Here is a 26,706-nt window from a genome sequence, read left to right on the forward strand (position 1 = left end):
CAACGTATAAATGTATCAAAGCAATGCATTGTACACCCTAAACTCACACAATGTTATATGTCAATTATCCCTCAATAAAGCTGAGGGGGAAAAGGCCTTAGAAATTAGTCTTTTGTAAGAGGTGGGGCACGTAGGTTGCATCTGTTGGTTAAGCATCTGACTCTTGGTTCAGCTCAGGTTGTGATCTCAGGGTCATGAGATGGAGCCCTGCGTTGGCTCCTCCCTCAGTGTGGTATCTGCTTGGGATTCTCTCTCCCTCTCCCTCTGCACTTTCTGCACATGCTCTTTCTCTCTCTCTCTTTCTCAAATAAATAAATCTTAAGAAAATTACTCTTAGGGCTAACTCTGACCTTCAGATGACAGAAGGCCCCTTTCCCAAGTATATCATCTAATCAAGGTAGAAAAGGCTCAGAAAGAAAGAAGGAAGGAAGGGAGGAAGGAAGGAAGGAAGGGAGGAAGGAAGGAAGGAAGGAAGGAAGGAAGGAAGGAAGGAAGGAAGGAAGGATGGAAGGAAGGAAGGAAGGAAGGAAGGAAGGAAGGAAGGAAGGGAGGGAGGAAGGAAGGGAGGAAAGAAGAAAGAAAAAAGGGTTTCTCATCAATACCAGCCTGTCTAAAGAGGGCTCAGTGTCTCTGCTGGATAAACTTTTCTTGGTCTTTCTTCCTGGTCTTCACATCACTGTGGTCCTCCAAAATGGAGTTTCAAAGTCTCAAGGATAGTCAAACAAGGTTACTATATTCTTTTCTTCCACCTAGAGATGCATCCCTGAACTAATTGTGCCTACTCAGATGTCCCTCCCACCTGCACCAGCTCCTTCCCCAGAAAGCATAATGCTGGAAAATGTCCACAGCAGCCTTTCTTCATCAATGGCTAGGAGGCTCAACCAGGGACGGGCTGTCCTCCCCCACCGTGTTCAATTGCTTTCCATTCCCACTGACATCTTCCATTTTTCATGCATTTGACCCGTACACATCCTACTCAACTGTTCCATTACATCTGGACGTACCTGGGCTCATTCAGCGTCTGAACACTTTTTGAGCACCTGTTACGATCCTAGCCTAGCATTATCATAGGCAGCTTCAGCAGGAAATAGGCATCTGTCACAGCAAAAGGTAGCGGCGTGCTCCCTGAAAGGAACATCGGCAGCCAGAGAGGGTGAAAATGGGTGATCTAGGGTGTTATACAGGGTTGCAACCCACTTCTAGGGAGCTCAGCTTCAGCACCGCAGCCCCAGACATGAAACATCACCGAGTAGACTGTACTCAACCTGCTTTCACATACTTCTGAGTCACACTACGGTCACTTAAGGCTGAAGTGTGTGGTCACTTCATCACCCCACCCCTCTCATTTCCTGAATCTTGTGAAACTGTTTTGAGTCCTGCAGAGCCGCCTCGTCTCACTCCTACCAGCTGGCGGAAGAATCGCCTCCAGACCCCGTGAGGCCCCTTCCTCCAGTTCCATCCTTGGAGCTGACCCGGGGCTTGGGCATGGATTACAGGGATATCCGAAGGCTCCCCACGGATCTGCCCTATTACCATGGCCCTCTGTCCAAGAAAGACTGTGAGACCCTGCTGCTCAAGGATGGGATAGATGGCAACTTCCTGCTAAGGGACAGCGAGTCTTTGCCAGGAGTTCTGTGCCTCTGCGTCTCGTGAGTAGTTTTATCTTTCACACCTCAGAACCTTACCCTGAATGCGGTGCTGATACAGCCAAATACCAAAGAAATTGCATTTCACTCTGCCCTTGTGGCCCAAATGAGCAGAACGTGAACAAGGTGGGCAGTGCTTAAAGAGCCTGCAAGGAGAGTGTCTGTCCCAAGTCCTCCACCTGCCCTTCTCTCCCTGGTGCAAATGCCACCCCAGCAGACCCTCTGCAGCAGCAGGGGTGGGGGTGGCAGTGAAGGGAAGGGCTGCGGAGACCTGGAGGAGAGGTGGATACAGGGAAGGTGTATAGAGGATGGCTTATTTGCTCTGGAAAAGGCTAGATGTCCTTTATGAAATTTTAATCTGAGAGACTTGAGTGTTCACATTTTTCTGCGGGCTCCACTTGGGATACTTAAAATACGATTTCAAATTTTGTTAAGGTTGGTACAGAGCCTCAGCATGCATCATATCCTTGCGTCCTTCCTATAGCCTATCAAGGCCAGCATGAGCATTTTCTAGGTGAAGAATCAGAGACCCTGATTTCTCAACCAACTTGCTCATATTAAAAAAATTCCCCTGGCATTTCCAAAGAGTTCAGCATGAAATTCTAGTAGCTCGCCTGCTGAAGGAGCTTGTTAGTCCCGTTAAGGAAACAATCCTGGACAGGTATTCATGGGAACCTACTATCTTAAAATGTTCTGTTTAGAGAGATCACTGAAATTTTTCTTCTAGCAACTAGAGGAATAAAAACCCAAATGTGTCTACGCATATGCATTAGTGTTTCTGAGTGTGAGGACAAAAGAGATTTAATACTGACGAAATAGCAGAGATCTCTTTTTTTTTCTTTATATGATACCAAGGATGCAGGTAAAAGAAAGGTAGCCTTAAGAGGGTTAGCAGTTTGAATTCTCACTCTCAGGGATGAAGAGAAAGTTTACACGTATTTTTAAGCCACTGGTAATTCCTCTTTTGAGAATTGCACAGTCACCTTCTTCACCCATTTTTAGCTTGAGTTGTTTGTCTTCTGTTTACTGTTTTTTTGTTTTTCCTCCTAGTTTCTATTTAGGAAGGTAAAATATTTTTTTTTTCCTAAGGACACGGACACAAAAGAAAACTATAGACCAATTTCAATTAAGATCCATTTTCAATAAACTGCTAACAAAACAGGAGCCAGTAACACATTAAGGAAGAAAATACACTAAGTTCAAGTTTGGTCCATTCCAAGAAGTCAAGGACGGTTCCACATTGGGTAAATTAGTAGCTTAATTACATATTAGTAGATCAAAGTTGACAAACTGCATAACTCACTCAAATGTGCTTAAAAGGTATTAGATAAAATTCAACATTCATCCCTTAATACACACACATACACATGCACACATGTACTTACATATTCTTAGTGATGCAAGATTAATTAAATATTATCTAATTAATATCTAATTATCTTAATTTCTTAATATTTGCTGCTAAAATAATGAATGAGCCAATGACACTCATTACCAACACTACTATGGAGCATTTTCTGAGAGATATGGGCAAGTGTTATTAGCCAAAGGAAATCAACGTAAAATTGAAAAGAAAGACACAAAATTATTATTATTTGCAGTTGACATGACTTCATCCCTGTGAAATCTAAGATTTAATTGAAAAAACCCTAAAAAGCAAATTTAAGAAAATTCAATAACAGTATCTGCTTATAAAATTGAAATCAAAATCATAGCTTCTTAATTAAGAAAAAAAAATAACTAGAAAAAAAAATAAAAGTAACCAGGAAGAAAAAAAAAGTAACCAGGAAGAAAATATGATAAAACAGGTAATTTACATTAGTAAAAATAAAAATAAAAATAAAATAATAATAATAATACCCAGGGTTAAATGTGATGTGAAATGTGGAAGGTGGAAGATCTGTCTGAGAAAACTTCAGAATCTACTGAGGAATTCACTAGAAGATGTACATCAAATCAGAGACTCAATTTAGAAGCATATCAGCTTACCATAATTAATCTATAAATCTGGTATGTTTCCAGTAAAAAAAAATCAACAGAATTTTTAAAGTTTTCTTCAAGAATCATAAAATGCATTCAGGTGGGATGTGGAATGCAGGAAACTTGCTAGAATAGCCAAAAAAGTTTTTTATTTAAAAAAGGGGACTAGAGGCACCTGGCTGGCTTAGTCAGGGGAACATCTGACTCTTGATCTCGGGGGTTGTGGGTGTGGAGACTACTTAAAAATAAAATCTTAAGAAAAGGGAGGAACTAGCTCTAGCAAATATTTAAAAACATTGTAAAATGACTGATTTCTACAGTAATTGAGTGTTTGGTACTGAGGCTCCTGGCTGACTCAGCTGGAGGAGCGTGTGATTCTTGATCTTGAGGTCATCAGTTTGAGCTCCATGTTGGGTGCAGAGATACTTAAGTAAATAGAAACTTCAAAAAAAAAAAAAAGAGTTTGGTGCTGACAGATCAATGGAATAGAAAACAGAATATGGTAGAAATAAGGCCAAATACATTGGAATTTAGCATATGATTAAAAGAGTATTTCAGGGGCACCTGGGTGGCTCAGTTGGTTAAGTGTCTGCCTTCAGCTCAGGTCATGATCCCAAGGTCCTAGGATTGAGCCCTGCAGCAGGCTCCATGCTCATCGGGGAGCTTGCTTCTTCCTCTCCCTCTGCCTGCTGCTCCCCCTATTTGTGCCCTCTCTCTCTCTGGGTCATATGAATAAGTAAAATCTTAAAAAAAAAAAAAGAGTATTTCACATCAACAATGATGAACAACCATGAATGGTGTTGGGGCGCTTGACGGGTGGCTTTGGAAAAAAATATACCCGAATTCCTTTCTTCTTAAAGGAAAGTTAATTCAAAGTGGTTCTAATGCATACATTATTTTTTTAAACATGAAACCACTAAGAAGAAACAATGAACTATTAAAATATATGCTTGGGGTTGAGAAGGGCCTTTCTAAGCAGAATGGAAAGCCCAGAAGCCAAAAAAGAAAAGTCTGATGAATCTGGCCACTATTAAAAACCAAAAACAAAAACAAAAACAAAACTGCTGATAATAACACTTAAAAGACTATCAACAAAAAAATTTTTTTAAAAAGACTATCAACAAACTGACAGGACAAGTGAACCCTATGAACAGATAAATGCTTTTAAAAATTAATACAAAACTAGGGAAAGGGAAAGAGAAGGAGATTCTTTGAAACAGAAATGCAAAAAGTAAAGATAAGGAAAAATGCTAGATCTCATAACTGAAGAAATACAAACTGGAAAAATGATGAGATACCATTTTTACCTATTCAATAGGCAAGAATTAAAACTATGGAAATGCCCAAATGAAGTTAGGGTGTCAGGAAGCAGAAACCCTCACACAGGCTAATAACACAGTCTCTTCCAATGGTGACATGGCCCAAGCATAAAATGCATGGATGTAACCCTTGACCCTAAATTCACTAATAAAAACCTATCTTGGCTGGCTCAGTTGGTAGAGCATGTGACTCTTGATTTTGGGGTTGTGAGCCCTGCATTAAGTGTAGAGATTATCTAGAAAATTTTTTTGTAAAAACATCTATCTTACATGACCTCACAATAGCCTACCTTATTTTACATGTGACAGCAAGAGTATGTGCAAATTGATAACAAGATTGGGTAAATGTGTATGTGGCATGAAAAAACCTCCCAACATGTGTTGTAAGAAAAAGGCAAGATGCAAAGCATGATGCCATTTGTCTAAAAAAAAAAAAAAAAAAAAAAAAAGTAGGCCTGGATCTTTGTATATTTATACAAAATCTCTAAAAGGTATAGGGGAAACTTGTAATAGTGGGTTACAGTTAGGAAATTAAGAAAGAATGACTTGGGGTAAACATTGTGAACTTATTCATTTGATAGCTTTGCACTGTTCAAATGTTTTATATATGCACATATTACTTTTGTAACTAGAAAAAATGTCTAAAAAGGTAGTGAATCCCTATTATCTATTCAAACACTGTGCTAGGACCTAGGGAGATTCCCATAGGGAACCTGCAATTTTTTTCAAGAGATCCAAAACATGTAAATAGATTTAAACAAGGTAAAGTTTAAGAAGAGACAGTTTTATGCACATGGAAGGGCAGAAAATATGAGCAGGAGAGTCTTCTTAGACGGGGTGGGATTTGAGCTGAGAAGAGTGGTAAGATTTGATCACATGGAAATGGGATGGAAGTCATGTTAGGGAGGGAAGGGGGTAGGAATGGAGGTCTAGAGGTAGGATGTTTTAAAGCACAGATCAATCATACAGGGATCCTGAAAGGTAGCTTGGAGACCAGCTTTGGGAAAAGTAGGTTGGGGATAATATTATGGGGTCTGAGAAGAATGAGTCCATAGATGGCAGGAGGATACAGATGGTTTCCAGGCAGGGAAGTGACAAGACTAGAACTCCCCAAACTCTCTAAAACTAGAGTTTTAGGAGCTCCAATCTGGTGTGGAGGATGCACCAAAGCTGACAGGTGATGGTGGTTAAGACTGTTGTGTCTCCAGCTGGGAGATGGTGAGGAACTAGCGATGGGGGTGGTAGGGGGGGGACAAACAGTGGGAATGGGAAAAGAAGGTGCAAGGGATGTCATAGAGATAGGAAGATTTTGATCCAGACCTCAGGGTAGGTAGTCTCTACTGGGTTTCTCTTTAAAAATCAACATTTATTTTCAACTATTTTATGGAGTAGCAACCCAGCTCATGTGTTCTTCTAAAGCAAAAGTGATTAAGAACTGTAAAAAATAATACATCAGGGGTGCCTTGGTGGCTCAGTCAGTTGTGTCTGCCTTTGGCTCAGGTCATAATCCCAGTGTCGTGGGATCCCAGGATGCTGGGATGGAGAACCGCATCAGGCTCCCCGCTCAGTGAGGAGCCTGCTTCTCCCTCTCCCTCTCCCTATAACCTCAGTTCCACTCACACTCTCTCCCACTTTCTCTCTTAAATAAATAAATAAGTGAAATCTTTAAAAATAAAAAAATAGGACAAAAATAATAAATCAAGTGAAGAAGGATGAATACACACTTGGGGGTCCCTGCACGTAATCAGGCCTCACCCTCTTCCCTGCCCAGGTCCCTGAAAGGCAGACACATTGCAGGTGCCCTCAGGTTTATGGCTCAGGTCAGATGGCCCCCATCTAAATGGACCTTATCATGATCCTTGTGAAATTTTGTTATCACAGAGATCAGTGCAGACCACTCAATTCTAGTTGTTCAACAAGTATTGAAAGTCTCTTACCTGCCAGGCACTATGCTAGGCACTCGATTGGTGCCTTCAACACAGCTCAAAGCCTAGTGGGGAAAATAAAGAAATAAATGGGGGGGGGGAGTAAACAGGCACCATGTGTACTGATGACTGCTCTCCATCAGGGCGGTTGGGAACTGAGAACAATGGGGTGACCCATTCATTGAGGGGTGGAGAGCCCAGGTGGACCTGGTAGTGGGAGGATGAGTAATAGAACCTGTACCTATTCATTCAACACGCAAATACTGAGCGCCTCTCCTGTTCCAGATACGGTTCTAGGCGGTGGTGAAATAGTGGCGAATGCTACAGGCATCAGTCTTGTCCTCCTGAGAGCACGTTCTAGCAAGAGGAGGCAATATGATGAAAACCAAACAGAATCATAGCATAGGGAGGGATAGAGGCGACTTTAGTTTAGGTACAGGAAAGGTTCCTCGGAGGAGGTTGCACAAAGCAATCCGTGCTTCAATACACAACCTTATGTGAGCAAAGCCAAAATGATGTGCAACCCAAGGATCAGCCTCTTTTCCCACATCAGTGCATTCAGAGCCACCATGAACGTGCTTCGCATGAGCCAAGCATTGTGGGAGGAATGTTACATTCCTTATCTCATTTACCCTTGTCACCTTAGTGGGTGACATTATCCCTGGTTTGGGGGGAAAGAAATGAGAGCTTCTCATTAAACAACTTGTACAACTTGTCAACATGTCATTATATATCCCCTCTTGCCAATGTCTCCAGTGCCACTGAAATATGTTCAAGGTTGTCACCTCAGAACTGTGTCTGTCATAAGGTGGCCAAGCAGGGGCCTGGAGGGCCTGGCAGTAGATCCCGATCTGTGGAGTCTTGCCATTCTGCTTCCCCAAACTGAGCCGCCCCTTCTTCTTTGCGGTGTGACAGCGGCAACATACCAGCTTCTATGCTTTCACAGACCTAAACAAAAATATTATGCGGAAGTTTAGAAATAAAGAAAGTCACACAGAGAGTTGGCCAAGAAGCATATAGTACTGGGCAGAAAGCTCTGAGGTAAATGTGGACAGGAAATGTGACTTGATCGTTAAGCCTGATAGGAAACGTCAACGTGCCAAACCACTGTCTCTGCAAGTGTGACTTTGTGAGTGAGAAGGGGCTGAGTCTGTCTATGGAATCAGTAGAGTCACAACGGAGTCCATATCAGGAGGTGCAAGGGCTGCAGCTGTAGGCCTGGGGGGAGAGGAGGCACTCTGTAGCCAGAGGACGGTGAAGGGTCTGTGCCCTGACTTACCACCTGTCCTCTCTGAGGAGAATGCAGCAATAGGAAGGAGGAGAAAGAGAGAGAGAGAGAGACAGACAGACAGACAGACAGACACCTGGGGCGGGGAGGGAGGGTCATTTTTAGCTCTCCAAGTCTGAGATCTTTGAAGACTCTAGAGCTCACAAAGAAAAAGGCATTTCAAACATTTTAGTTTATTTTAGAAAATAAATTGCAGAGAAAGATATAAAAGAGAAAGCAAAATGTTCTCAGTGTCACCACGTGGAAATGACTATGTCCAGTATTTCAGCACGCATGCCTCCAGACTGCTCTCTACCCCCGTGCATGTCTAGGGAGATGTATACGTGTGCACAAATGAGTCGTTAGACGTGATGATCTGCATGCTGTTTCTGCTAACGTGTTGTTGGTATCTTTCCACATCAAAAAAAGCGCCAATACACATCATCTTTTATTGCTTACTCTTTTACTGATTGGATATATCATAACTGGTACATAATCATACATTTACATTGTTTCCACTTTGGCCCAATGGAGCCAGTGTAATTGAAGACCATTAACATTTTTGTGCTTACATCTTTGAAAGTTTGCCCAACTCTCCCCTCAGACAAAAGCCTAGAACGGTTGATTTTAACAGACATTGGCAAATGAGCACCACAAAACGTTGTACCAAGGCACACCCCAATCAAGACAAGTGAGAAGGCCGGAAGCCAAAAGTCTTAAAATACTCTTTATTGACGTACATTTCACACTTGTGTCATGGCATAAAGAAACGCAGAATATCTTCATCATAGGGCAGTGAATTCCATTTCCTTCCAATGACCTTTTTGAGTTTGGTTATAAACTCAAAAGTTTATAAACTATAAACTCGAACGTGAAGAAGTTTGCCCGTAACACTGGTCACAGTGTGAGACCAATTGCTAATCGTGGATTTGTAATGAACCGAGCAAGGACGCAAAAATCACATGATGTCATTCATAAGGCCAAACCCCAATGAAAAGAGTAAAACAATTCAAAGACAAGCAGAAGCTCAGAAAACCTGTATTCTGACTCTCTCTCTCTCTTTTTAAGGATTTTATTTATTTGAGAGAGCGAGAGCGTGTGAGCAGTGAGGGGGGTGGGAGAGGGGGCAGAGGGACCAGCAGACTCCCTACGGAGGGAGGAGCCCAAAGAGGTGTAGGGGAGACTCACTCCACATGGGGCTCAACACGCAGCTCGATCCCAGGAACTTGGGATCATGACCTGAGCTGAAGTCAGACACCTAACCGACTGAGCTCCCCAGGTGCCCCTATTCTGACCTTTTCCAACTGAAAAGTTTCCTTTCAATTGAAAGGCAATGCCAAAGATTTGAAAATGGTCTTTAGTAGCCCTCTGTATTTCTCACATCTTAAATGGTGTTGAAGATTTCCACAGACAGCCAAGAAAGTAGGCATTTCAATACCTCCGGTATTATAAACCTTTGAAATGATTGAGTGCCCATCTGGCTCTGGCTCCTTGTTGTCATGTCCAGAGTGGTCTTCTTCTGTGGGAGGGTCACCCTCATGCCAGAGATCAAGCCACCATGTATTTACTAAGGACCTAACAGCAAATATAGGAAATCTTTTTCTTCTATCTAATGCCAAGACTAACAATGAAAATAGTCATAAGCATGAACGTAAAATGAACTTAAATTTGGTTTCCATATTAAAGCAAAAATAAATTCTGTTCATATACCATTTTATGTTATGCTTTTTATAGCTTTATTGAGGTATCATTGATATAAAATGAAACCTGTACAATTCAATGATTTTTGGCATTTGCTGACACTCGTGAAACCATCGCCACAGTCAAAATAATGAACATTTCCACTGCCTCCAAAACTTCTCACGTCCCTTCGTGATCTCTCCTTCCCACACCTCCCATTCAGACCCTAGTACACCATTGTCTGCTTTCTGGCACTACAGATTCATACGTATTTTCCAGAATTTAATGTAAATCAAATCATAAAATAGTAGCCCTTTTTGTCTGACTTCTTTCATCCAGAATGATTATTTTGAGATTCATCTGTATGGTTACCTGGGCCAGAGTTCACCCCATTCATTGCTGAGTAGTACTCCATTCTAGGGATACATTACAATCCATTTACTCAGCCAGAAAGATTACAATTGAAATTGATGTAAATATTTGCGATCAGTCTTGTGAACATATGATTTCATTTCATTCTACGTGGAATTTAGGAAACAAAACAAATGAACAAAGGAAAAAAAAGAGACAAACCGAGAAACACTCTTAATTTTAGAGAACACACACTGCTGGTCACCAGAGAGGAAAGGTGGGTGGGTGGATGGGGGCAACAGGTGACGGAGATTAAGAGTACCCCAATCGTGATGAGCGCTGAGAAACGTCTAGAATTGTTGAATCACTATATTGTACACCTGGAACTGATATAACACTGGATGTCAACTACACTGGAGTTAAAATTGAGTCATTTTAATTTATTTTTTAGACATTTTATTTATTTACTTGAGAGAAAGAGAGAGAGATTGACCAGTCAGAGAGAGGGAGAAGCAGACTCCCCACTGCACAGGGAGCCCCACTCAGGCCTTGATCCCAGAACCCCAGGATCATGACCTGAGCCAAAGGCAGACTCCGAACTGACTGAGCCACCCAGGTGCCCCAGATTGAGCCTTTTTGAACTGTTTGTTTTGTGTTCGTGTTTGGATAAAGACTGTTTCAGAGCAGCCGGTGAGCGTGTGGAATCGTAGTAGAAAGGTAACCACTGACATTACTAAGAGCTTAAGTGGTAAACTCTGCTTTCAGTAAAGAGATATTAACTCCTTTCAAGATCCAAAAGGTTCAAAACAGATTTTTTTTTTGAAGTTGCAGAACAAGGGATGAGATTGTTTGAAGATGAACAAATCAAAGGAAAGTATTCAGAGTTAGCTTAAACTTTACGTCTTTAGCATTCCCCATCTGTGTCAACAGATCAGTGCTTTTCCAATGGATGGAAACATTTGCATAAAAAGTCCTCAGAACCCAGAACTCCACCACTGATTCACCTTCTCTCTCTGCCTTCTTCCCTCCTCCTCCTCCCTTCATCCCTCCCTCTCTCCTTCCCTTTTTGCACATCAAAATTGTACTAAAAAGACCATTTTTACTTTATTTTTTGAAATTTTACTTTAAAATTTTCATTATTAACTAAAATTTAATAAGGTTTGGAGTGTTTGCTTTTTTTGATTACTTTTAATTAATTTTATTAATTTATTATCTGCTTGTTTGAGGGAAAGAGAGTAGGGGGAGGGGCAGAGGGAGAGAGAGAGAGAGAGAGGATAGAATCTTAAGCAGACTCTGTGCTGAGCGTGGAGCCTGATGTAGGGCTCCCATCCCAGGACCCTGAGAACACTATCCAAGCTGTAACGGAGAGTCAGACGCTTAACCAACTGTGCCACCAGGTGCCCCAATGAATGTAATCTAATGATAGTTATTTTTTTAAGATTTATTATTTGTTCCTTCATGAGAGACTCAGAGAGAGAGAGGCAGAGACAAAGGCAGAGGGAGAAGCAGCTCCCTGTGGGGAGCCCAATGCGGGACTCGATCCCAGGACCCTGGGATCACATCCTGAGCCAAAAGGAGATGCTCAACCGCTGAGCCACCCAGGTGTCTCAATCTACTGATAGTTTATATTAGAAAATATGTATTTATGTATTTTCATTAATTTAATGTTACTTACTATTTTGTAATATATTTATGATTTTTTAGATTGTAAATGTTTTAAATATTTAGTTCCTATGATCTTTGCTTTTTTAATAAATAATCAAATACTGGCACTGTCAGTTTTGTGCCAATATTGCCAATCTCAAAAAGTACACGTTTGGGCTTACAGATAGCATGCATTTCAGCTTTACTAAACTCAAATTGTTCCCCAAGACATTAGTATCTAATTACATCCCCATTAGTTGTAGGTAGAACTTTCTACATAGCTTTACATCATGGTCAATATTTTCCATGAGTAAACTCTCATGTCTTTGCCAACCTGGTATGAAATGATATCTACTTGTGGTGTAATTTGTATTTCTCTGGGGCACCCGGGTCGTTCAGTGGTTGAGTGTCTGCCTTTGGCTCAGATCCTGATCCTGGGCTACTGGGATCGAATCCTACATCGGGCTCCCTGCTCAGTAAGGAGTCTGCCTCTCTCTCTGCCCCTCCCCCTGCTTGTGTGCTCTTTCACTCTTCTTTTCTCTCAAATATGAAATAAAATCTTTTTTTTTAATCTTTTAAAAAATTGTATTTCCCTGATTGATAGTGAAGTAAAACATCTTTTCATATGTTTTATCGGACAATTTCATTAGCCCTTTTTTATGATACATTGGTGTCATTATTTTTTTTAAGATTTTATTTATTTATTCATGAGGGACACAGAGAGAGGCAGAGACACAAGCAGAGGGAGAAGCAGGCTCCCTGCAGGGAGTCCGGTACGGGACTCAATCCCAGGACCCCGAGATCATGCCCTGAACCAAAGGCAGACGGTCAACCACTGGGCCACCCAGGTGTCCCACACCATTATTCTTTAAACTTTTATATCTTTTGTAAATATTTTTCATCTACTCAATTAAAAACAAAGAAAAAATAAGCATCAGCCCTGGCTATCATGTAAAGAATAATAATGAGATCAGAGAGAGAGGGGAAAAAATTGCTAGAACTATGTCCTTGAGTAGATAAAAATGGGTGGCATTCAGTGGAAGAGAGAGGAATTAGTTCCAGGAGCAGCATGCAAAGTTCATGCATGGTTACAAAGGCTGAGTATGTGAGCACTCGGCCGAATGGCTGTGGTGGCTCAGAGTCTGCAAATTCCCTTCCAATTGCTTGAATCTCTGTGAAGTCATCAGTGAAGTGAGGTGTTCAGGGTTTAAGGAGAAAGAGGACAGTGTACAGTCACTTGTTGAGGGCACAGGGAAGGAGATTATTGCCTGGAGGCTCCAGAGCCCACGGGAGGTCTGTGGTCATTAACTGAAAGGGAGACCAGTCAGCCCACCAAGGGAACCAAGGCAGGTGAGTGCCAAGAGTGCCAAGTGGTAGGGCCAAAGGACCGCAGGCTCTTGGGCTGGAAGGGGTCAGCGAACAGAGGAAAGGATCTGGACGTGGGGGCCAGAGAGTAGGATGTGTGAAGTTCACACCATGAAGGGGTTGCAGTCATGGGCAATCACAAGTTCAAAGTATAAGCGAGACTGGCCTCATGGCTTGTAACCCAGGCAGTTGCACAGAGCCCGACGTTCACAGGGCCCTGCACTCCGCCATCACCATCTCGAAATTTCTAACCATGTTTTGGCAAGGGGCCTTGCGTTTTCATTTTGCCCCGGGTCCCACTGTTCTGGTTATGAACACAGAGTGAGTGGCTGATGCAGGTGGAGGAGACGAGGCTGCTGCAGGAGAAGACTTTGAGGAACAGAGAAACTGTGGGGTGGGAGGGTCGTGTACGCATGAAGAGCGCCTGCTGAAGCTTTGGGCAGGAATAGCACTGAAGTTAGTGATCGTGAGCTAAGAGCTAGACCCTAGAGAAGTGAGGGGCAATAAGCAGGGGCACAACAATAGTGAAGGGTAGTAGGCGACAGCATCTGATGGCATGAAAAGCCCTGAATTTGGAGGAAGGAGAGAAACAACACAGAAGAGCCCTGACAACAAAGACGAGGACACTGGCCTCCCCCCTAGGTCCTGCAGGGAGAGGGCTTTGGGAGGAAGAGGCAGCCATGTAGATGGGAGTGGGGTGGGAGGCGGGGAGCGGTGTCCTGGGGGCAGAGCCAGGTTTCTCTTAGAGCAAGAAGGTGGTAGGGATGTTTAGAGAATGGGTTAATGACCGACAAGGCTGGGGTTCTGGTAATGATGACACAGGGATAAAGGGAATGATGAGATTAGCTCAGGAGGTTCAAGGCAGAGTGGAGGCAAGACTGTGAGCATCTGTTAGAGAGGGCTCCCCCGTCACCATTGCTGTTGGGGTGAAGGCTTAGGGTCAGCATTGTCTTTTGATGTATGTTTAGTGCAAATGCTTGCTGGAAAACCCTGTTTCTTTTACACATTTTGCAAGTAGCATTTATAAAATAATAATTGGAACAAGGGGTATTAAAAAATAAGTTTCTGTGTTTACCCAGTGACACTATAGATACTCATCTCACTGCTCTGTAATCTCTTATAGAGTTTTGTCCCCCCTAAACATTCCAAAATAAATGCATAAAGGCATCACAAGTTCAATAAATCAATTTCTCTGTAAAGCACTGTTGCCACATGGCTTATTATTTCATTTTAAATGCCTTGCAAAGAAAAAGATCATATTTGAGCAACGTCTGTCTTTAGAACTTGGAAATCCATGGCCTTTGGACTAGTTGACATAGATGCTCCATTTGTTTACTCTTTCATTTTCCTCTGGTGCAGATTTTCTTTTTTTCTTTTTTTTGGTGGAGATTTTCTTAGCTGATACTACAACAGCGTAATTAAAAATGAACTCATTTGAGAAGTTAAAATAAGATAGTTGGGTTTCAAAGAACTATGTGATCGGCCAAACACAATGTACGGACCTCCTTTGGATCCGATCTGAACGAGATGCTTCCGTGAAAAGAAAGTTGGGGGACTTTGTCACATGTGGACAAGGACTCACGGGGAATGTTGTGTTGCTTGTGATGTAATTTGGGGACACCCACTGGCTTAGTCTGGCCTCAGGAACCCCCGCAGAAAGGATTGGGATTTAAGGTCAATTGCCAAAGCCAATCAGTGACAATCAGTGATCAAATCTTCTGTGCCTTAAAGCTCTAAGTTGCTTTCTAAATTCCCAATTCAGTCAAATGATTCTTTGGCATAGGTACAAGCTCCGGGGGTGGGGGTGGGATCGGCAGATAATTTGGGCCTCCTGTCAATGTCTTTCATTCACTCTCTCTTTTTTTTTTTACACTTTAATACTTCTGGAGAATCAGAATAGGTTGACCAGTTGGTAGAGACATCTAATGTATGCACTTTCCTCCTGGGAAACTATTGTGAAACTGAGCCCTTACGATCAATGGTATCTTGGATTTGGAGAAATCCAGTAATGTATGTATGCTATGGAAATTGCTAGATAGGAAAAAAAAAAAAGAAAGGAAATTGCTAGATTGGGTCTGTTATCTAGATTCTGGTTACTTAGCCAGTGGCACCCGTTCCAAGAAGAGTAAGAGCACAGTATGTCACTTCCTTGGACAAAATTCCCAGCGTTCTCTGTTTTATTTTTTTTATTTATTTATTTATTTATTTTAAATTTTTACTTATTTATGATAGTCACAGAGAGAGAGGCAGAGACACAGGCAGAGGGAGAAGCAGGCTCCATGCACCGGGAGCCCGACGCGGGACTCGATCCAGGGTCTCCAGGATCGCGCCCTGGGCCAAAGGCAGGCACTAAACCACTGCGCCACCCAGGGATCCCACGTTCTCTGTTTTAATTAACACTAACTATGTCTATGAGTTCAAGGACGCATCATTTAGTAACCAATACAGGAATGGCTCAATGGTGTTTTGTATGTTGCATCAACTCAGAGCTAAGTGAAAAAAACTAGAGAGAAGTACCAAGACCATGGGAACAGTAAATTCTCTCTCCTGATCCTCTTTGCCACAAGCCCAGACTTCCACCATCAGAATAAGGGTCCCCGTTTCCAAACCTGTGTCTCTTTCAAATTCCCACAGTTGAGAATGCCTGAAAACGATCCGTTTCTTTTTGGGACCCAAGATTGCCAAAGGCATTGCGCTCAAAACTGAGCGGTAGATGGTCCCTGGATTTGCATATGAGAGCATTATGATTCACACAATCATCTTTCCGCAGGTTTAAAAATTTAGTCTACACGTACCGAATCTTCGAAGAGAGACGTGGGTTTTACAATATACAGGTAAGAACGTACGAGAACTCCTGCAACAGCATCAACAGAAGACACATAGACCAGCTCTAAAACCTGAGATGTGACCACCTAGAGGCATTTTAAAAAGGGAAGCAACTTGCAGAGGTAGAGTCAGATCAAAAGTAAACCTTGCCTTTCTCTGAGGGCAACGGGGAGCATCCCTGAATATTCACGGCTGTTGTTCAGACTTGTAGAGGCGCATGACCCCAGCTCCCGGTGCTTAAATGGGACCAGCCTGGACTCCGGGTGAGGCCACTGTCCAATTAGAAGACCACCCAGTGACCAGGGCAGGACGGGACGGGAGGGGGGCCAGGTCTGAACGTGCAGGAAGCCAAGGCAGCTCCACGGTTGTATGAAAATACAAAGGGAAACATCAGTCCATGGGCAGTCTTAGTCTGGGGGGGGGGTCCTTTAATTTTTCTGGTTTACTGAGCACTAAGCAGAAAATCCTTATTGTTTTGAAATAATTCCTCTGGCTTAGGAAGCAGAGCAAAATAAGTTTAACCGAATCTTTACCAACAGAGAATCCTGAAATAATCTTTTTGAAACACTTGCAGACAAGGTTAAGCAGATTGTTCGCCACCAGATTTCTCAGAATCTTCGATATGCTAATGTTCATTGTGAATATCTAAAATAAATCAGAATATATCATGATCCCCAAACACATACACATATGTGGGTGTGTTGTATAGAGAGAATTTTTCTTTTCCTACAAAGGACGTTAGTGAGGCAGCTGACAAAATTTGAATAAGGTCTGTAGATTAGTAAGCAATACCACATCAAGATCAATTTCCTCATTTTATTTTTTTAAAGACTTTATTTATTTATTTATTTATTTATTTATTCGAGAGAGAGAGAGAGAGAGAGAGGCAGAGACATAGGCAGACAGAGAAGCAGGCTCCATGCAGGGAGCCTGACGTGGGCCTCAAACCTGGGAATCCAGGATCACGCCTTGAGTCGAAGGCAGGTGCTCAACCGCTGAGCCACCCGGGTGTCCGAATTTTCTCATTTTAATCACTGTGGTGCAGATATGTAATGCTCTTGCTTTTTTGAAAATACTGACGTATTTAGGGTTACAAAGCTATCATGTCTGCACTTAATCTCAAAAAAAATTTTTTAAGAAGAATATGTATATGCATCACTATACATGTACATATATGTGTATGCATCTAGAAAAAGAAAATGAAAAGCAAATATGTACAATAAAGTGTTGACATATGGGGTATGAGGTGCATCTGGGTGGCTCAGGTTATGATCCCAGGGTCCTGGGGATCGAGCCTCACATGGAGGGGGGGTCCCTGCTGCACGAAGAGCCTACTCCCTCTGTCTCTGCCTTCTGCCCCCCAACTTGTGCTCTCTCTCTCTCTGTATCAAATAAATAAATATTGGGAAAAAAATTTAAAAGACATTTGGGGTGTGGGTGAAGGATATATATATATAAAAATTTTAAGAGCATTTTTGCAATTTTTCTTCCAATCTAAAATTATCTCGACATAAGATGTTTTCTAAAAAGAAACGTCTATTAACACTTTCTTTCCTTGGTCGAGCATGCTTTGGGAAATGGTGATAATTCCCCAGTATGCTGTTTTGTCTCTTGTCTGGACAAACCAGAGCGAGGCCCGGGAGTCAGCTCTAACTTGGACACGGGCACCTCGCTGAGGAGCAGCGACGCACTCAGAGCCCCTAGTGGGGGCTGGTGATGAGCGTCCATAGAACCTGCCCGAAGGCGACTTCAGCGTCCGCCTACATGTCTGGTGGAGGTTAACCACACTACATGTCAGAGAACTTTCTGGTTTCCACTTCTCTCTGCAGTTTGACATGGAGCCCTACGGGAAACACAGTGATCATCAAGAAAGCAGGCACAGTGTCTGGCACCAGCTCCCACAGGGTGACGGGCTGCACTAGTATCCCAAGCAGCATCCCAGGCAAGGTTGCCAAGGGTGGGGGCTCCCTCGGCGCTGTGGACCTAGGATCCTAGAGGACCCCCAATCCCGGATCCTCTCTGCCCACAGTAGCTCAGGTGACAGGCCGGTCTTAAAAATAAAGCTTTCTGAGTATTTCGATGGGTGTGAGCTCATAAGCGTGAACTGCCAGCTGCTCGTCTGCAGTCTTCCAGCTCCGACATAGCACTTCGTGGGGGGCTCAAACCCCTGCTTTGACAAGTGTCACAGTCCACACACAATACGTGGTGACGAGCCATCTTTTTCTTGTATTTTGGCAGACGGTGGAAGGTGCTCCCAAAGAGATCTTTCCAAACCTAAAAGAGTTGATCTCCAAGTTTGAGAAACCAAGCCAAGGGCTGGTGATGCACCTCATACAGCCGATAAAGAAAGCCAGCTCCTGCCCGAGGTGGAGAAGATCACAGATAAAGCTGGATAGTATTTACGGTAAAAACTCTCACACGAGAGTCAGAAAGGGATCGTGGTCCCATGTCTTCCCCCGGCCGACTCTGTAGAATTTATAGATGTGCACCCTGTTCTGTTGTGTTATCTCTTAAAGGCTTTGCCCACAAAAAGCAGGGTCGATCCTGTTGGGCAAGATCTTTATATATATATTTTATTTATTCATTCATGAGAGACACAGAGAGAGAGAAGCAGAGACACAGGTAGAGGGGGAAGCAGGTTCCATGCAGGGAGCCCAATGTGGGTCTCGATCCCGGGTCTCCAGTATCAGACCCTGGGCTGAAAGCAGCGCTAAACCGCTGAGTCACCCGGGCTGCCTCTGTTGGGCAAGATCTAGTTGGGCAGGCTGTTTTTGAGCCCTGGGGGTGGCCCCCGCTTGGGGCCCTCTGCCTGGAGGGTCAGGAGAGCAGGAGCGGCCCCAGGGCGCTGACCCAGGGGAGAGCTGACCTTGAACTCATCCGTGACCTTACGCGATCCACAGGCTTGGGAGGAGATGGACAAGTAGGCCAAGTTTTCAAATGAGAAAATTGCCTCAATGCCCTCACCAAGGCTCATGCAGAGTCACGTTTTGCTCGGTGTTTGCGGAGCATTCATCTATTTAGTGTTAGGGGACGAGTTACTTCACATATCACCCTAATGGTATTAAGCCATGGTGGGAAATGAGAGGGGGTCGGTCACCTTGAGTGCGGAGAATCCACGCTGAGGCTGCTCAGATGGCATCACTTGCAGCCACTGATCGCTTACCCACCCCCCTTGAAACCCTCTCTCAGGAAGTCCTCCCTCTCACACTTGTCGGTTATGATGTGGTTTGAATTTCACACGGATTTCCGGAGACATTTAGGGTTTACTACTGTCTTCTCATGGTGGCATGTGTGGTCCCATTGCCAAGCAGAGGGATTGCCGTTATCAGTGGCCAGGATGGGGGCACCGGGAGGAGGCACGAGCTCGGAGGAGGGCAGAGGGCAGAGTTCCAGGGAGCCCACAACCCCCCCACATCCTACTCTGTCTACTTCAGTCACCCTCTGGGCTGCCAGCTCAAGCTTCTCACTTCCCAGCAGAACTAAGCATGGGGTTTTAATGATTAAAATAAAAACCCCTCCTCTGCCACTGTTCCTCTGCCCCCTGCCAAGGACTCTGCACCCATATACATGCAGAGTCACTTCCTATAGGTTCAGCCACGGGTGTAGTCCCATGGCCACGTTGCACCAAAAGTTACAGAAAAAAAGAGCACAAAGTGGGGCAGAGCACTTTCCTAAGGGCCGCAGCCTAGGAAAAACCCAGATGAGTTGCTGAGGGTGGTGGGAGCCATGGCGGTATCGGTCCAGCGATGATAAAATAATCACAAATGCCAAGGAGAGAGTCCTTTAAAGATCTTTCCTAAGAACTGGGCTGGAGTCTTAGCACCCCAGCTGCCCTGGTAGGTAACCCCAAGCCTTCAGCTACCAAAGGGGAGACATCCTTTCCTCAGCTCATTGGCTTCCTCCCCTTCCCTCCGCCTCCTTAGAATAAGCTTCAGATGTTTTCACCCTGAGGGAGACACGGGGGTTCTGCTCGTCAGTGCAGGCATCTGGAGCTGAAACCTGGGTGCCTAAACTTATAAAGAGACCCCCCTATTTTGCCGGGAGAGCTCCTTTTGATACCCCAGCCCTTCAAGAATCTTTTTTTTTTTTTAAGATTTTATTTATTTATTCATGAAAGAGAGAGAGGCAGAGATACAGGCAGAGGGAGAAGCAGGCTCCATGCAGGGAGCCCTATGTGGGACTTGATCCCGGGTCTCCAGGATCACGCCCTGGGCTGAAGGCAGGCGCTAAACCACTGAGCCACCCAGGGCTTCCCCGTGATACCCCAGGCCTTGAAGATGTCACTATGACGTGGCATCGAGGTCATCCTGTGCCTGGGGAGTGGTCATCTCTTCCATGAGTGAGGTTGGTCTGTGTGATTCCTGGGTGTTGAGCCTCATGGCTGGTCTTCTGCCGCCCCCCCCTCCCCCACAGAGAACAACAGTAACAGTGACTATGTGGAGGTCTTACCCTGAAGACAAAGAGACTGAAGAAAGCAATTAAAGAAGAGATGGAGTGACAGCTCTCACTGGCAACCCTGCTTCTCCTGTAGGTGCGCATGTGGAATACTTAGCTCGCGGGGAGAATTCAGACTCTCTGAAGATGTTCCCAGAGAAATTGTTTCCCACATCTCTGCCTCCCGTGCACACGCCATGAGCCGCTTTGAGACTCCTTCCCCTCACCCCACTCCACTCTTCTTGCTGGGAATAGGACAGCCTGAACCTATTCTCAACTTCTTAAAGATACAGTTGCATCCTGGTGGATGCCCTCCTGCAGACCAGGCGATTGGAGACACAGCTTTGCATGGGAGAGAGCACACTCGGCCAGGAGTTAGGGACCCGAGTTCCAGCCCTGTGGCGATGTGACTTTGGAGAAGCCTCTTCCCCCGTCTGGGGGTCTCCATACCTTCATCTGTAAAACAAACACGTGTTCCCACCCCTCTGCTGAGCTGGGTTGTGCCTGATGGAGTTGAGGAGATCTGGGGTGATGGAGATGTACACGGGAGTGGCAAGGGATCTGAGTCCCAGCCTCCCAAACATCCAACATGGTCTCCGTACCTGCCTGTCCTGGTCTGAGTCATGGTGGGGGGCCCTGATCTCCCCCGTCGCCCGCCACCACCTGTCCTTCTCCCCCACATTCCAGTTCTTCTCTTTCTTACTAATCTTGATATTCTTGCCAAACACACCCACGGATATACTTTCTCCCTGGTTTTGCCCAATTTCACTTATGCACCAACAACTTCAGCAGTGCAGGTGTAGCCCTGTACCGCAGTGGTATCTGTGGGGATTTAAAAAATACTCAATTTCATGTAGTTCCTGTTCCCAACTAGACTTTAGGTGCCACCAAAGCATGGTTGGGTCTCCCTCATATTCCCCAGTGTGGAAATGTGCTGTGTAGAGCAATGGAAACATGTGCCCATTCTCAGGATTTTGACCAGAAGCATGGGTTTGTTGAATTGGTTCTAAATCTTTTGCATTTTTCTGCTAGTTCATAATTTTAATTAAGACCTGATTAGTGTGCAATGTACCAAATTCTATGCCCATTCTTTTACCTATCTCCAAGCCATAGTGATTCATTTTACCCAACTGGACGTATCTTCCAAATCACTTTTATCAGAGTTATGATTGAGAGGTCTTGAACTGGATGCCTACGTGATTTCCTTTACCTGAGCACCCAGGTATAGCACCTTACATGGTCCCCAGCACACTCCTCAAATGAGCAAACAGTAGCTGATGTTAACGTCATGTTATAAATCGCTAAAATTTTTTAGAAGACCATGAACAGGTCACGTGAAGAACAGCTGAAAGATCTGGGCATATGGGACTGGAAGAGGGAAGATGTCTAAACCTGCAATAGGTGTATCAAGTATCTGGGTCACTTTTCTCTTAAAGAGGGTACAATGCCAGACCGCAGAACTCACACCAGTGGCTGGGTGTTTATGCGAGGGCGGTTTTAGCCATGTATCAGAAAGAACTCTGAAACCACTAGAGCAGATCTTTATGCAAACAGCCTGCCCTGTGCTGCAGTGGAAGTGGAAGGTGATTTTTTTTCCAAGGATATGGGAGAGATGCAGAAATTAGACTGCCTACCTGCAAGGTACCTTCCCATTTAGGGATCCTTGGATCCTACTGCCATCTTTTCACAACTCCAGTGGGAATCTCTCTCTCTCTCTCTCTCTCTATTTCTTTTGGACTTATATATGGAGAGTTAAGAAGCTAATCACATTCCTTAGTTCTTAGCTCATTATCACCATCAATCTATACAAGACATTTCTTCTGTTTTATTTCATTTTTATTCCCTTTGCCTCTAATTCTCATTCCAATGTTCGCACTCTCTCCCATAGGAAACAGCTCAATAGTATTTGATATATGCCCTTGACAGAATGCTGTAGAATGTACGGCATTGGTCGCGAATACGTAACTTTTATATTCACATACACAATATTCTACTGTTCCAATGATGTTATTACTTTTCTCATCTATATTGTTGAGCATAATTCAGTATCTTAAATGATGCATGGCATTCTGTAGTAGCCCTCCAACAAGGTTTGCTGATCCTTTCCTTTTTTTTTTTTTATTTATGATAGTCAGAGAAAGAGAGAGAGAGAGAGAGAGAGAGGCAGAGACACAGGCAGAGGGAGAAGCAGGCTCCATGCACTGGGAGCCCCGACATGGGATTCAATCCCGGGTCTCCAGGATCGCACCCTGGGCCAAAGGCAGGCGCCAAACCGCTGCGCCACCCAGGGATCCCATGCTGATCCTTTCCTAAAGAGATAGACATCCTACAGAGATAGCAAATTTGTATGAGTCTCCCTATGGAAATGTAAGAGAATTCCTCTGAACCATATGGTCATAAAGTTTGTTCATGCTCAATTACGATGTAGTCAAACTCATCGAGTGCTTTTTGACTCCTGGTTAATAAGCCCTTCCTCATTCCAAGATCATGAAAAAAAAAAATCTTACATTTTCTTTTACTGGCTTTTATAAATTTACCCCCTGCAGTAAAGGTTCTAGTGATAGCAAGGACTTTTGCATTTTTCACTGACACTCTCCCAGGATCTAGAAAATCCCATTACACATAGTTGGTGTTTAATAAGTGTATTTTTTAAAGATTTATTTATTCATGAGAGATATACAGAGAGAGGCAGAGACATAGGCAGAAGGAGAAGCAGGCTCCTTGTGAAGCAGGGAGTCCAATGCAGGGCTTGATCCCAGGACCCTGGGATCATACTCTGAGCCAAAGGCAGACGCTCAACCACTGAGGCACCCAGGTGCCCCTTAATAAATATTTTTTGCATGAAGGATGAATCCAGGGTTAACCTTTGTGTATGGTAAGAGATATTTCCAACTTTGTATTTCTCCATATATATTGAAGTAGTTTTCCCATTTCACCCTGTTTAGTAAACCATTTCCCCCTCTGGTTTCTGGTTCCTCCTTTATATCACAATGGTTCTAATCCTTTGGCTTTGCAGTACCTTATCATCTCGTAGGGGAGGTACTCATCAATATTTTTCAAACCAACTGGGTTACTTGCGGGCCTTGGTTCTTCCATACACATTTTAGTATAAATACATTATGTTGCTCAAAACATCTTGATGGGATTTTGAGTGAATTTGCAATTGGGGAGAACAGACATTCTTGTGATGTTGTCTCATGCATAAACATGCTACATCAGTTTATTCAAGTCTTTTTTGTTCTTTAATGGAATCACAAGTTTTCCATAGAAGTGTTGTATATTCTGTTACATTAATTACTAATTATTTTTAGTTGTTATAAATTCTGTCTTATGTTTTATTATATTTGTAGCAGGCTATAGCCGTGGCAAGTAGATCTCATTAGATTTACTGGTTTACCTGTTGATCCTATTGTAAATGGAATTGTAAATTCTATGTAAATGATTTTGTCAGCTGTAAATAATACCACTTGGTTCTCTTTCAACACTTATGCATCTGTTTTCCATGTTTACTTGATTGCTAGGACCTCTAGTATACATTAAACCATAGTCATAAAAGTGGGCGTTCTTGTGTGGGTCCCAGTATTGCATGAAATGCATAGAAACTTTCTCCATTTCAGCACCATGTTTGTTGTAGCCTTTAAGATGACCATTTCAGGGGATCCCTGGATGGCTCAGTGGTTTGGTGGCTGCCTTTGGCCCAGGGCATGGTCCTGGAGTCTCAGGATCAAGTCCTTTCATGGAGCCTGCTTCTCTCTCTCTCTGTGTCTCTCATGAATAAATAAATAAAATCTTTAAAAAAAATAAGATGACCATTTTAATTTTTATCAGAAATGTTATGGCTGCTTGTCAGAAGAGTGTGTGACTCTTGATCTTAGGGCCATGAGTTTGAGCCTCACACTGAGTGTACAGATTACTTATATAAACTTAAAAAAAAAAAAACTTAAAATGCCTGGAAATTTATTAAGTGATTTGTTTCTGAATCTACTGAAATAGTCACATCCCTTTTATCTTCATTCCATTATAGAGGTGAATTATATTAGTAAAACTGCTGATATTATACCACCTTTCATTTGCTTCACTTGATCATGCTGTATTATTTTCAATAAACTGATGGGTTTAGTAAGTTAATACTTCATTTAAGACTTTTGCAGTAAAGCTCATAAGCCAAACAGAACTATAATTTACTGAATCATGGCTAGACTAATCATATAAAGTAAATGAAGCAGGCTTTCTCCTTTTTCTCTTTTCTGCTACAACTTTGTGAGGTAAGGATGATCTGATGCTTAGTTCATTAGTTTGAGGCTCTGGTGAAGAGGGGAGGGAATCTTTTATTTCTGTTTAAATATCTTCAATGCTTAGCATTTTATTCAATTATTTTGCTAGTTTTGGCATTCTTTGTTCTCTTGGGAATTTATCCACTTTATCTAAACTTTTTGCAAATATTGGCATACAGTTCACAATGTTATTTTTAAAGCTGTTGTGACTGTAGTCATACCTCCTTCTTCACTCTTGTGCCATCCTTTTTTATTAATCAACTTTATCAACCTTACCAGTCCTTTCAAAGCCAGCTTTTAGTTTTGTGAATCTTGTTTGTAGATTGTTATTCTCCATTTCAGTGATTTTTTTTTTAATGCTTGATTCTTTTGGATTTATCTGGCTTATTTTCACATTTTCCAATAAATATATATAAAACATGACCAACAAATGGTACTATTTTAGTGGTACGCCACGAATTTTAACAGGGATAGTGTTTATTGCTCTTCAGGTCAAAGTATTCTTTTTTTTTTTTCAAAGTATTCTTAATTTGTATAAAAACATCCTCTTCAATCCAAGGACAATTCAGTAGTTTGTAATTGTTAGTAAATACATATATTAGCTTTTAGTTTTGTGTCAATTCCAAAATACAGAGCATTCTAGTTACATAACATGGTTCAACTTGATTTCTGAGGCTTCCTTGATGAACATTCTGTGAATATTTCATTTGAGAATGGTTCTATTCATTTTAAGGTTCATTCTCAAGACCCACCCCATGTATTTAAGATTGCAAATCATGTAAAACAAATAATTGTATAGATTTTTCAACTATTTGATCTATCAATAAGTCTCTCATTTTAACTCAGTATATAATAGAGGTTAGTTTTCTAATTATAATAGTTTGTGTACAGATTTTTCCCTTTAGTTCTGTCATTCCCATTTTAACTATTTTAATGTTATATTTTAGGTGTATATCTTTTTATGGTCATAAATCATCTATTTCTTTTACATGAAGTGCTGCCCCCCCCCCTTTTTGGCCTTTAATTATATTTTGCTTCATATTTAAATTGCCATCCTGGCTTTCTTTTCTTTTTTTTAAGATTTTATTCATTTATTCATAGAGACACACACACACAGAGAGAGAGAGAGAGAGAGAGAGAGGCAGAGACACAGGCAGAGGGAGAAGCAGGCTCCATGCAGGGAGCCCGACGCCAGACTCGATCCCGGGTCTCCAGGATCACACCCCAGGCTGCAGGTGGCCTAAACCGCTGCACTATGGGGGCTGCCTCTGGCTTTCTTTTCTTTTTTTTAATTTTTTAAAATTTTTATTTATGATAGTCACAGAGAGAGAGAGAGAGAGAGGCAGAGACATAGGTAGAGGGAGAAGCAGGCTCCATGCACCGGGAGCCCGACGTGGGATTCAATCCCGGGTCTCCAGGATCGCGCCCTGGGCCAAAGGCAGGCGCTAAACCGCTGCGCCACCCAGGGTTCCCTTTATTTTCATTCATACTTTCCTAGTATGTAATTTTCCATCCCTTGGTTTTCAAGTTTTCTCATATTTTCTGTGTTAACTGTGTTCTGTAGACGAAATATTGCTGGATCTAAATTAAGATTCTTTCCTTTTGTTTGGTGAGTTCAAGACACTTACATTTATTACAATTTATTCTATTGGAATTTATGTCTGCCATTCTTATGAGCTGAGGGCTTGTGTCCTTCACCCCCATATGTTGAAGGCCTGACCCCCAGTGCAATGGCACTTAGAGGTGGGGCCTCTGGGAATTAGGTTTACAGAAAGCCATGAGGGTGGTGCTCTCATGATGCAATTAGGACCCTTATGAGAAAAGACACCAGAGTGCTCTCTCCACAAATAAGCACCAAGAAAGGCTTTGGGAGGACATTGCTGGAAGTGGCCCTCACCAGACACAGAACCCACTGGCACCTGATCTTGGACTTCCCATGCTCTGGAACTGTGAGAAATAAAGTTTAATAAAATATTTGTGGTTTAACCCACCCAA

General features: G+C 42.9%; 1 protein-coding gene across 1 annotated transcript; it reads left to right on the forward strand.

Annotated features, from left to right (window-relative positions):
* The first annotated feature begins 1,364 nt into the window (after positions 1 to 1,364).
* On the forward strand, positions 1,365 to 26,706 carry SH2D1B (SH2 domain containing 1B). The gene is made up of 4 exons (XM_025420877.3): positions 1,365 to 1,649; positions 15,948 to 16,011; positions 18,242 to 18,407; positions 20,417 to 26,706. Exons 1-4 carry the CDS (start codon positions 1,486 to 1,488, stop codon positions 20,455 to 20,457), a joined length of 435 nt encoding a protein of 144 aa, XP_025276662.1. The 5' UTR covers positions 1,365 to 1,485; the 3' UTR covers positions 20,458 to 26,706.

This window comes from Canis lupus, chromosome 38 (assembly GCF_003254725.2).
Source record: "Canis lupus dingo isolate Sandy chromosome 38, ASM325472v2, whole genome shotgun sequence".
NCBI classification, from domain to species: Eukaryota; Metazoa; Chordata; class Mammalia; order Carnivora; family Canidae; genus Canis; species Canis lupus.